Here is an 11,478-nt window from a genome sequence, read left to right as displayed (position 1 = left end):
ACCTTCAGTCTATGGATTATAGATTTTATGGATTATCTGACCCTAGAAAAAATTTGTTATGCTACAATATGCTGTGCCCTCAACTTTTACACCATCTGGCAACCAGTTCTGTATCAGGTAGAAAAGATGGATGCCTCAGACATTTAAATTGATATATAATAAAAATAAAAAAATAAAAATAATGTTACAGAGTTTTAAATATTCTTCACAGATGACATGGTGGAACCAGATATGGCTTGTTGCTGCAGACACAGGCTGGACATGAAGCCACTGCAGGCCTACAAACAGAATGAATGATCATATACACTCCTGCAATGATGTCATTATATTAAAGGGAAAAATCACAGAGAGGAGGAGACAGAGGAGGTGGATGATTAGTCAAGGGAGACTGGATAGAAACAAGGTGACGCGTAAAAACATAGTACACATGTGTTTGTGCGTCAAAGCCTTGGAGAGCTGAGACTTTGCGTCACAACAACTACTTTCCAATGAAATACCTGTATGCATGTCTGACAGCCTCACTACTGTCATACATAGACCAGAGCTCCACCTAGTGGTGGGTACCAGAGCAGGTACATCTTGTTTAATCATCTCCAATCCAATCTCGGCCAAATTTAACAGTCTGCACAATTAGGAGCATGGCAAAGAAAATAAGTGTCACCTCTACATAATTATGCAACAGCTCCATGTTTTTGAGATCAAATATAAGATTTGGACACTTGCATACAGTGGCTAATGTCTAGACATATCTAATCCAATGAAAATGAAATACATTTTCTCACTAAAGACACAGTTGAGCTGATCAGAAAAACACATTACAATGATTCTAGTCAGTGAGTAATTCCACACAGCTGCTGCCTGTGTGCAAGTCAGTCTTACATGTTCACTGCAAAAAAAACACACCAAGTGCAGATGCAAGAGTGCACATGGACAAACAAAAAATAATTATCCCTCCTTTAAACATTTTCCAGTTGAGTGATTTAGTGATTTGGACATGTAAAGTAATATTTTATTGATTTTCCCAAGGAGATATTGCTCATTTTTTGTTCTGAATGGTGAGGTCATAGGTCAAGATGTTGCTAGAGGCGTAGGAATTCACAGTGTTGCTGTATGGGACAATTCAGTGAGGGTGGATGGAGACAGGAACCTACTTAGGGGTATGTGTAGTTTTGTTGGAGGAGGCAGATGGAAATCCACAGCAAACGTTCTTTTTTCTCCACTGATGGAGCTGTCATGAGTGTCATGGCCCAAAATGTCATCTGTTAACTTTATCAAAAACGGAGGGCTGACTGCGTGACCAGTGCGTTAGTAATGTCTCCATCATCATCACCATCTGACGCATTCGGCTTCTTCACCCACCCTTTTCCTTCACACACAAGCGCACGCACACACGCACACAATCGTGCACGCACTGTGGTATAACCCCTCCCTCCTCCAGTGCTGGTAAACCATATAAATCACCTCTGTCGGAGTTTGAGACCAAGGTGCAGCGAACTGCAGAGTAAAAACTGATCGAAGAGGAAAGACGAGAAACATCCTTGACGGCAGAACACAGACCTGAGCCAGGACCCTGCAGCTGTCAGAAACCCCCTGTGGCTCCGACTACTACCTGTAACCTCCAAAGTCTTCTCAAAGTAAGTCTTCACACTTCTCATTGTTATTGATTTACATCTTAACAACACATTTTTAAGCGAGAGAAAATTGTATGCATTGTGATGAGGCAAGCACATTTATTTTAGTAATTTACTTTACTGAAACAATCATGTTTAGGCTGATCTGCTGTGTTCTGTTTAAAAGGGGGTTCACTGGTCCTAAAAAAGTTAAACTGCACTGGAAAGAAAGTTTATCTTTATACAGAAATCCATGCAGAACGAATAATATAAGACAATTTTCAACTTTTGTGTGCAAAACCTTTTTGATTTAAAGCCTTTAGATAACACAGGATGTTGACATGTTCTGTTTACCAGATTCCCTTTTTTTCAATCAACTTTTGCACATATAGGAAAATGCATATCGTAATATTATTGTCATTGACTCCATAAAGCTCACATCTTTGCGATCAGACTAATGTTCTGCAAAGGCATGACACAAGTACGCATTCCAGTGTCCCCTAACAAACTGCAGGAGACTAAATGATTTGTTAGGATGCACAATTTGTAAAACGAGTTTGTAAAAGAGTTAACACTGCGGCTAAATGTAAAGGGCTCCGTAACCTTTAGCTTCTTTTGTGAAATTAATTTGTTCACAGTTTAAACAAACACAATATTTCTTCTTTGAGAGAATGTGTTTGTGCGTTAATATGAAGTAAGATCACCTTCATGAGGTGATGCTGGCAGCTTTCAGCACCGCGGACAGCGCCGCTGGCATTTTAACCAAACACAGACTACATCCGAACCAAATATTTCAGCAAGGCATCTCTTGATAGTTTATCTGGCAATTTTAACATTGTCCTAACATTATTGCAGACATACACAGTAGCTGACTTGCGCTTTTTTTTAAGTAAAACGAAGCGCAAAGGTAATTTATTCAGTCAACCTGTAACAGTTCTGTAGAAGAATGAGAGGGGTTTTGAAGAGCGCATGAAGCGTATACAGGGATGTGACTGAGGAAAACGATAAGTCGACCTGTTGCTCATCGTAACTAGACTTAATCCGTGTTAACATTTTTACACCTTCAGCTCTATTTGTTACATATCCTGAGAGTTTTAAAAATAGGAAGAAGTATTACAGTATTTATGTATTTATACAGTTCATGTTATTATTTTAGGATGTTTTGCTTGTGAACAGTGGCAAGATGACACACCCTAAATTAGTACAGTCCTACAATGACCTGACATGCCCAGACTACTGAATTTCGACAGTTTCTGTCCTCAAACGGGGAGTAAAATGCGGTAGAAAGGGAATAGTTAACGCACTACAAAGAAAAAAAACTCGACCAACTGGATCGGGGTGCTGCCAAGTGTATTAAAATAACGGCAGATGGGCAGTAGAAGTGCAAATGTTAATCAATGTAATTAAATGCTAAAATAATTGTTCTTACATTTCAAATAGTCAAGCAACTCTCAAATGCTATTATTAGCCGTCTTCCTTACCTATCACATGAAATTAAGTTAAAACATTTTTTAAAAAGTTAATTAACATTATGGCAAATGATCAAAGAGTGCAGGGACTGAGTAATGAAACGTGGACATATAGTTTATCACTGTGGCAGTTTTCACAAAATAAAATTGGCAATTTAGGTATTTGTCAGCTTTCTTTAGGATACAGATGGTGTGACTTAAGAGTTAATGTAGAGTTTATTGTTTATTTATTTATTATCTCAAAAACTAGAGTGTTTTTATGAATGCTGTGTCATAATGGAGGTTTTATTGTCTCATCAACAACCATTATGCAATTGAGGTTGGTCACTTGGGTGTTTAACTTCCAAGGTGAAAGTGAGACCCATTCTGCCCCTGCTAGTGAACACATCTAAGATTTTACCGATTCACACAGGCGGCAAATATTCAATTCCTAAACATTATTGATATTGTTTTTATTATTACTAGTAGTAATAGTAGTAGTAGTAGTACTAGTAGCAGTTGTGTAGTCATGATGATAATATCCCTAAAGCTTATAAAGATATAACTGCTTCATCATACACTGAAATGGAAATCAAGCTACCACAACAGCGTACCAAATATTATCAACACATCTTACACATGCAGAATGCTATCATAAATTATGTCCATTTCATACCAACCATCAAGCCCTCTGCCTCCTTGATGATGTGTGAAATTAGTTTCCTCCTCTGGAGTCAATCCATTTTCTTCATCTTTCCCTGGAACTAAACAACACTCAGCCAGGGGAGTCTGACAATATGTCAATCCACAGGCTGAAGGTTTTTTTTTCTTTACCCAATATACATTATATTGATTTGTTTCACTGCTTCACACACCTCTATTTTCTCATCGGACAACTTAAACCGAGCAGACATGTCCTAGGAAAACAAATGACAATTTTTTCCCTCTGTACCCCTCAGAAGAGGTTTGACACACACCAAATGATTTTCTCATTAGGGGAGAGAGAGAAAATGTCTTTATCAGGCCTCATGTCTCCATCACTCTCTCTTTCCTTTTTTCAATTTCTGGGGTTAATTCAATCAAACATCTGTAATAGGAGGTGATATTTTCTTTTACGTATTGATTTTTAACAAAATACATTTGTCATTTCCAACTTTTTATCCTGTTCATAATTCTTACCAATGGGACTGTTCAATGACCATAATCAACCATCAACAGAAAAAGATCAATTAACAAAAATATTTATTTTAAAGAAATTCAGATCTTCATTATCTTATTAGGTGTTCATTCACAACATTGGACCCTCAGCATCTATAACTCCTCTCATTTTGTCGCCCTGTTCCAGATGGCCGTGATGCTGAAGCCATGGACAGTGCTGGTGGCTGTTGTGCTGTGTGTGCTGGTGTGTCTGGGAATGGTGGCAGATGCCTACCCCCCCAAACCTGAGAACCCCGGTGAAGACGCCCCACCCGAAGAGCTGGCCAAGTACTACACCGCCCTGAGACACTACATCAATCTGATCACCAGGCAGAGGTACAAATACAGAACATGTATATATATATACCCATATATATACCCATATATATATGTGTGTGTGTATATATATATATGTATATATATTTATACATATATATATACATACATATATATACACTTTGTTTTGTTTTATCTTGTATTTCTGTTTTTTGACAGCCAAATAACCCCATATAGATGAGTCAGACAATCTTCTATAAAGAGGAAACTGTGAATGCCTTGAAAAGAGGTTCAGGTTTGAGTTTAAGACTAGGATTAGTTTTAGATTAGGGACTGCATGAAAGTTATTGGGGTGGAGAGGAGGGGAGAAGTTTATATCTAACTTTTTAATAAAGCAAGACCCTCTCCAGAGTTACTGAATATTTGTTTGGACTCATACCTTGATTCAGAAACAATTACCAAATTTAAGCTGATGGACTCTTAATCAGATTTCAACATCAAAACTGAATAATAATTTTTGCAATAGCCACCAATGCACACATTACGAGTGAAACTACATATTGCCAAAATCAAGGCAAATTCAAGGCAAACATTGCAAACATTATAAAATATTCCAACCACATTTTTGAATAAAGGCCTATTACAGGGTTATTACTGCCTCCTGAGTAAAATGGGTACTTTAATTACCCATTGCAATCTCTTTTTATCCTAACAAATCTTGCAAGGAAAGGCAGAAATAAAACATATTATATGGATTGATGAAAATAAAAGGCCCTCCCTTGCTCCCCATAAAATTAAGATTACCCTCCCTTTGGCCAAAAGTAAAATCACAATACAATCTCCCTTTTTTGACTGCCCCTCCCTCCCTAATAATTTTCATACAGTCCCTAAATCTTAAGGTTAACGATCAGTAATGAACGTATTAAGTGGAGGTTCCTCATGAAGATAGTAGCTAATTCTGTGACTAGACTGCGCTGTTCAGCTATTTGTCTTCTGTGTAATGAACCACATGGATCCCCGAAAACCTAGCCTTATTTGCTTCTTCCGGTTTTCTCTTTTAGTCCAGATTTCTTTTCTTTTTTGTTGTATGAGTTTCATGCTCATACCTCAGCCCGGAGCTCTGTCTATGTGTGATGCACTCCCCCCTGATCTACCTCAGCTCCCAACCTTTTGCCCACACACAATGGCAGCTCAGCAGATTAGATTACTGGCCACTTTCCAAAACCTCCAGGCCTCCAAATCAACAGGACCAGAGCAATAAAAATGGTACAGATGGACCCAAGAAAGAATCCCAAATCCAGTTAGCGGCCTGAGCTGAGGCCTGCTGCTCTCAGGTATAAAAGACACTGGTATGGAATTGGCAGCAGTCTGGCTGATAGGGGAAGGGAAGCATGGCTCATGAGCTATCTGTTGTTATTCATGAAAGTCAAATAGGTCATTGATATTTAGATATTTGGTTTAAAGAAGACTCCTGGTACCGTAACGAGTCAATAAAGTTTTTTTTACATTTCACTGGAGAGATGCAGATGAAGACACATGTGATAAAGACAACTAATGGATGTATAAAGGTTTGGCAGTATCAAATAAAATGCTGGAGAATGTGATGGCTGCCAGCTTAAGGCAGGGCACTCCAGATATAATTGATGGATCTGGGCAGTATATATGGCAGTTCATTGCATTGTGTACAGATATACTGGAGTCTATTAAAGACATGGAAATCAGGACTATAGCTATCATTGAGGTTGTGACCACTGTATTTTTTCTGGGAATTTGAGGGTTCAAGCAACCTGGAAGGGAGTATTTGTTCACCAGGATTCTGTATTTCACCAACAGAATCTTATTCCTGCCAACTTGAAATTCCACATGCTTTCAGCAATTACACTTCAAAAGACACTTTAAACCCTTTCAGTGGTTCAACTTCGAGCAACACTTCAACTGATTCATGCAAACATTTACAATTTTAAGACCAATTTACACTGTCATCTTCCACAATTTTCAGCAAGCACACTTACATTTCCTTTAGAGAATTTAGCCTTTCTCGTTTCCTAATAATTTAAAGTATGTAATCTGATACTAATTATGGAGAAAAATAGAGACCAAGTTCTGAGGCAGTTATTTTAGGGAGAGTTTAGTTTAGTTTAGCTCTAGTTTGTGCCTCTCATATATGGTACCACCTTCACATTCGAGTCACACAGCTAAGCATCTGATTTTGCAAAAAATAAAAACCCAGTAATCTTGAAAACTCGCTGCTGCTCTGAAGGTATGAAAAAATATTCCGTCTGCTGCATGACAAGAAAGATTTTTAACCAGTTTTCCCAAGTAGTAACTCTTTAAAGTTTGATCATCTGTTATATTAGTGTATATTGATGTTACTTTCCAATATTTTATATTGCACATACAAACTAATGTACTAATATTTTGCTTGTGTTTGGCAAAAAGAGCAAATACATTTTTGGCACCTGAATTAGGAAATACAGTCACATCTTGACAAATAGGTCAGAAATTATTTTCTATCATGCAGTGGATGAAATATTTTTTCATCCGTATGGTTAGAAGAGTCTTTAAGGATTCTGGAAATTCCTTCAGAACACTGGTAAATATTGTTAGATTTATTTTTTGGAAAATCTGATGTAAGCTCTGTGACTTGAATGTAATAGTAGTAGAGGAGAGGCACAACCGGGGGCTATATTTCTAACTGTGATGAAGATTCCTACATATGAGAGAGCAAAAGTCAAGTAGGGCAAACTGACCACTGCAGAGAAAACAAGAAAGAAATAAAGAAAGAAAGATTATCAGACAGAGAAATAAATCCAAAAATGCAGAGATGGAGAGATAGTAAAAGACAGTCAGACAGAGAGAAAATAAAGAGCAGGACCGACCAGGGAGAATAATGGAGACATATGAGTGGAAACAGGTCATTATCAGACAGGAAAGCATTATACATCCTGATGTGTCACACTGTGTGACAGCTGAGACTGAACATTTCAGCTGTTTGATTGCTTTCCTACAGGGTAAGATATATACACACACACACACACACACACATTCAGGAGAAACGAAGCATAAGATTAGGTGCTGGGGTCTTAGAGGGAGGTGGAACAGGTGGTTGATGGGGAAACAGAGGAACTGTGTGTGGGTAGCTCTGAGGGAGTTGTGTTGAATAGTGTCATCTCACGCACGTACACACACATAAGCAAACACACTTTACCAAGTAAACTTTCTGGCTCTGTGATTTTACAATTGCGGCTCTCTTGGACCGCTAGTTTCCTTATCAAGAGAATGATAAGAATCATCCAGACTTGGAAATGACAATTTGTACACACACACATTAAAACACACACACACAGTCTGAATCTGGCTCTGAAATTGAACCATTAGGCACAAGGAAGGGGAACAAGTGTACTATGTTGGAAAGGCAGACAGACAGAACTAAGAGAATCCAAACGATGGACAGACAAGAAGGCAAAAAGTCACATGGTTGGTGTTTCTGAATTTATAACATAGCCCCTGTGCACATTGGGAGCCACCACAACCAGGACATAACATGACAGTGTTGCTTTCATTTGTGTCAACCAAAGACTCATGTGTTTAAAGAGGAACTCAGCTGATTCTACACATAAAGGTCAGTTTATTAGTCACGGTTAGTGCTACTCAGACTGTGCAAACTATTTCATAATGTCCTCTGTGTGAGGAGCTGCCAAGTCTGAGATAATAACCCTGATGATGTCATTAAGGTTGTCTTGGCTCTAGCATGGAGACTACAGATTAGCCTGCCTCACTAATTGGAGGTAGGGAGTTTGACAGACGAGGGGCATTTACCAGACAGCAAGGCTCAAGTAATGATGGTATTGCTTGCATTATGGGAAATGTAGGATCTTAGGGATTTTTGGAACTTGACCCATACTAGGCACTAAAAGTCAGGATATCTCGACATCTGCTGTGTCACTTTTGACTATTCTTTTTTATCTCTTTCAAGTCCTCCAATTTAGTGGTAATTAGTAATTTAGTAAAAATCCTGCCCTGTTTACTGTTCCATTTTTAGCCACGCTAGCATGGCTTTAGGGAAGGCAATGGTGGTCGGTCCACCACTTTGGTCCAGACTGAAATATCTCAACAACTATTGGATGCATTGCTATGCCATTTTGTACACACATCCATGTCCCCCTCAGGATGTATTGTAATAATTTTGGTGAACCCCTTAACTTTCCTCAAGCGCCAACATCGTTTCAAAATTTGAATTTATCCAATATTTTTGCAATGACCAGATACCTGGAAATCTAATAACATTCCTATTCCAGCTTCCGTTGTATTTAGTGTTTGGTGCTAATTAGCAAATGTTCGCAGGTTAACATGCTAAGCTAAGATGGCAAACATGGTAATCGTGACACCTGCTAAACATCAACACGTTAGCATTGTCATTATGAGCATGTTAGCATGCTGACGTTAGCATTTAGCAAAGTGCAGCCTTACAGAGCTGCTAGCATGGCTGTAGACTTTTAGGTTTGTTTCTCTCTATATATTTACAGCATATGTAAAATGATAATGAGGGAATTTTAAAATCGTATTGTGTTTTTTTAAGATGTAATTGAGTTGAGACAGGATGTAAGATGTATTTTAAGAACTCCTCTTCTTATCTCTCTTGCAGGTATGGAAAGCGTTCAACTCAGGAGGATGTGGTTGCAGAGCTGCTTTTTGGTGGTGACAACAACAGAGACCAGAGATCAAGGTAGAGGCCATGAAACACATAAGCTGAATGAGTCATGTGAACTTTGATCATTTAAGTGGTTTTACATTTTTGTTTGTGTCTTCCCACAGATATGACGACTCTTACATGTGGTGACTCCACCACCTCTCTCCCTCCTCATCGGGCATTCCCTCTGGGTGCGTCCCACAATGCACGTGGAGGGGCCAACATGTGCCTCTCATCTCTGACCCCCAAACCTGACCCCAACCAATGACCATCACTGACCGGAAAACAAGCTCCCTCTGTCTCTCTTGTCATTGTCTCACATCTCTCTCATGACAACAAAATTGTACATAATTTATTATTGAAATAAAGATATATATGAGATCAGAGCTACTAATCAGAAGCTGGAACTGTGTCTCTGTGTGTGTGAGTGAGCATCTACTGTCCAACAGTGTTTAGAGGAGGAAATTCTTGTTTTACTGTTGCTACTGTAAAAAGTAACATCAGAATAAGTGAATAAAAAAAATTCTGTGTGATTAAAATTTGCTGGATGACCTGGAATAATTTTCTTTTAAGATTCATGTAATGATGTTGTCAGTGTGCAGAGTTCACATTCATCTTCTATTCTAGCCTAACCCCTCTGGATAACAGATAATTAAAGTTACAACATGGCATACTTTGTTATGACCTGAGCATTACCACAGCAGTTTTTGGACTTAAGTATAATTTAAAAGAAAGGGAGAACCAAGGCACTCCACTTACTTTACATATTAAATGATAAGGCTGGTCTTATTCTATATTTTTCTTACTGTCAACAAATCTGTCAACAAATCCCAGCACAACTCATCTGTGTCGTTTTATGGCACAGAGAGATATTGCTTTACAGTGCAAAAAAGTAAAGGACATTCCTCTTTGTTAAAGTGGCTATAATCAGTATTTATAGTAGATCAACAGTGGATTACATAACTTACTTTTATGTAAAATGAGTCGTTCGTAGTGATGAAATGCAGGAAATTTTCACTTGACTCTGCAGTTCCTTTCAGCTCAATGTAGCTTTATAGTGTGTTTCAGCTCATCGTGTTGGTTTTCCGGCCTTTACTGTTTTTGTTCAGTGTCATTGCTCTCACAGAATAGTTTTTGGCAGGAGCAGACAGCTGCTTTCAGTGAAGAAGCTCTCTAACACTATCTGCCCAGCACACAACAGCAGAGCTGGTGAACATAGTGGAGCATTTAGCAGCTAAAGAGCCAGATTTTTTCCCTGGAGTTATTGGAGAGCAAAAACAGAGCTAAAAGATGGCAGTCAGAAACATGACTCCAAATGAATGATAATGTTGCTCCATATCTGCTGGATGGGTAAAAAGGCAAGTGTTTGCCATATCAACTTACATAGCAAGTTGATAAGTTGATAACGTAAGTGTTGTTTACAGCTTTTTTCCACTGCGCCCAAGTGGCCAAAAAATCAGTCATTAGAGGTTTAAGATTTCATCACTGCATTAGGTTTGAGAGTCATAAATGTTGTTGAAGAAAACTGGCAGCCTCTACAGTAATCTAACCTGCATTTCACATTGTGAGCCAATGGGTTCCACTCACAGGAACATCTGCCAGGTTATTTTCCAGCACATTAATGAAACAGGGCACCCTCCTCTGAGAACAAACAGAGCAAAAGCTGTGAGCTGTGAAATTAAAACATGTTGAGTCCATGGTCTATAGTTTTTCCAAAAATTACTATATTCAAACGGTTAAATTCTATGGTCATATTCAAAAATGCTACACATTGCACCTTTATATTAGAATGAATCACAATTAAATGTTCTCATAGAGTGCGCTTTCCCAGTCTATGAGCACTGAAAACTCGTGTGAGGGGTAATAGTGGAATAATATCATATTAATTACAGTAGTAATAATTGGGTAATATCGTGGCACTATCACCTTGGTAATATTAGGGTCTATTTGCTGTAATATGGTAATAGAAGGGCAAAAACATGAGAAGAACATTTCAATAATTGCAAAGATAATACCATTATCACCTCATTATTTCCATGATATTACTAAGAGGTTCCGCCCCATTATCACCGTGAGATCCCACTTTATATTGTCCCATTTAGAGAAATAAAATCCCAGTATTACAAATAGTCTCATTGTTATTACCAAGATATTACCTAGTTTAAATATCTGTATTCACCATGGTATTATTTCCCAGTATTGCTCCCAAGATATTAACCCATTGACCCCTTATTAATTGTTATTACTGAGCTGTAAT

General features: G+C 38.3%; 1 protein-coding gene across 1 annotated transcript; it reads left to right on the top strand.

Annotated features, from left to right (window-relative positions):
• The first annotated feature begins 955 nt into the window (after positions 1 to 955).
• On the top strand, positions 956 to 9,733 carry pyya (peptide YYa). Its single transcript, XM_044331741.1, has 4 exons — positions 956 to 1,634; positions 4,404 to 4,591; positions 9,177 to 9,257; positions 9,347 to 9,733. Exons 2-4 carry the CDS (start codon positions 4,404 to 4,406, stop codon positions 9,369 to 9,371), a joined length of 294 nt encoding a protein of 97 aa, XP_044187676.1. The 5' UTR covers positions 956 to 1,634; the 3' UTR covers positions 9,372 to 9,733.
• The last annotated feature ends 1,745 nt before the right edge of the window (positions 9,734 to 11,478 follow it).

This window comes from Thunnus albacares, chromosome 17 (genome assembly GCF_914725855.1).
Source record: "Thunnus albacares chromosome 17, fThuAlb1.1, whole genome shotgun sequence".
In the NCBI taxonomy this organism is placed as follows: Eukaryota; Metazoa; Chordata; class Actinopteri; order Scombriformes; family Scombridae; genus Thunnus; species Thunnus albacares.
This window is presented reverse-complemented; position numbering and strand designations above follow the sequence as displayed.

Coding starts and splice junctions, on each gene's coding strand:
- pyya (XM_044331741.1), top strand. CDS start 4,404: ATGGCCGTGATGCTGAAGCCATGGACAGTGCTGGTGGCTGTTGTGCTG. Junction 4,592..9,176: donor AATCTGATCACCAGGCAGAG/GTACAAATACAG, acceptor TCTCTCTTGCAG/GTATGGAAAGCGTTCAACTC. Junction 9,258..9,346: donor AACAGAGACCAGAGATCAAG/GTAGAGGCCATG, acceptor GTCTTCCCACAG/ATATGACGACTCTTACATGT.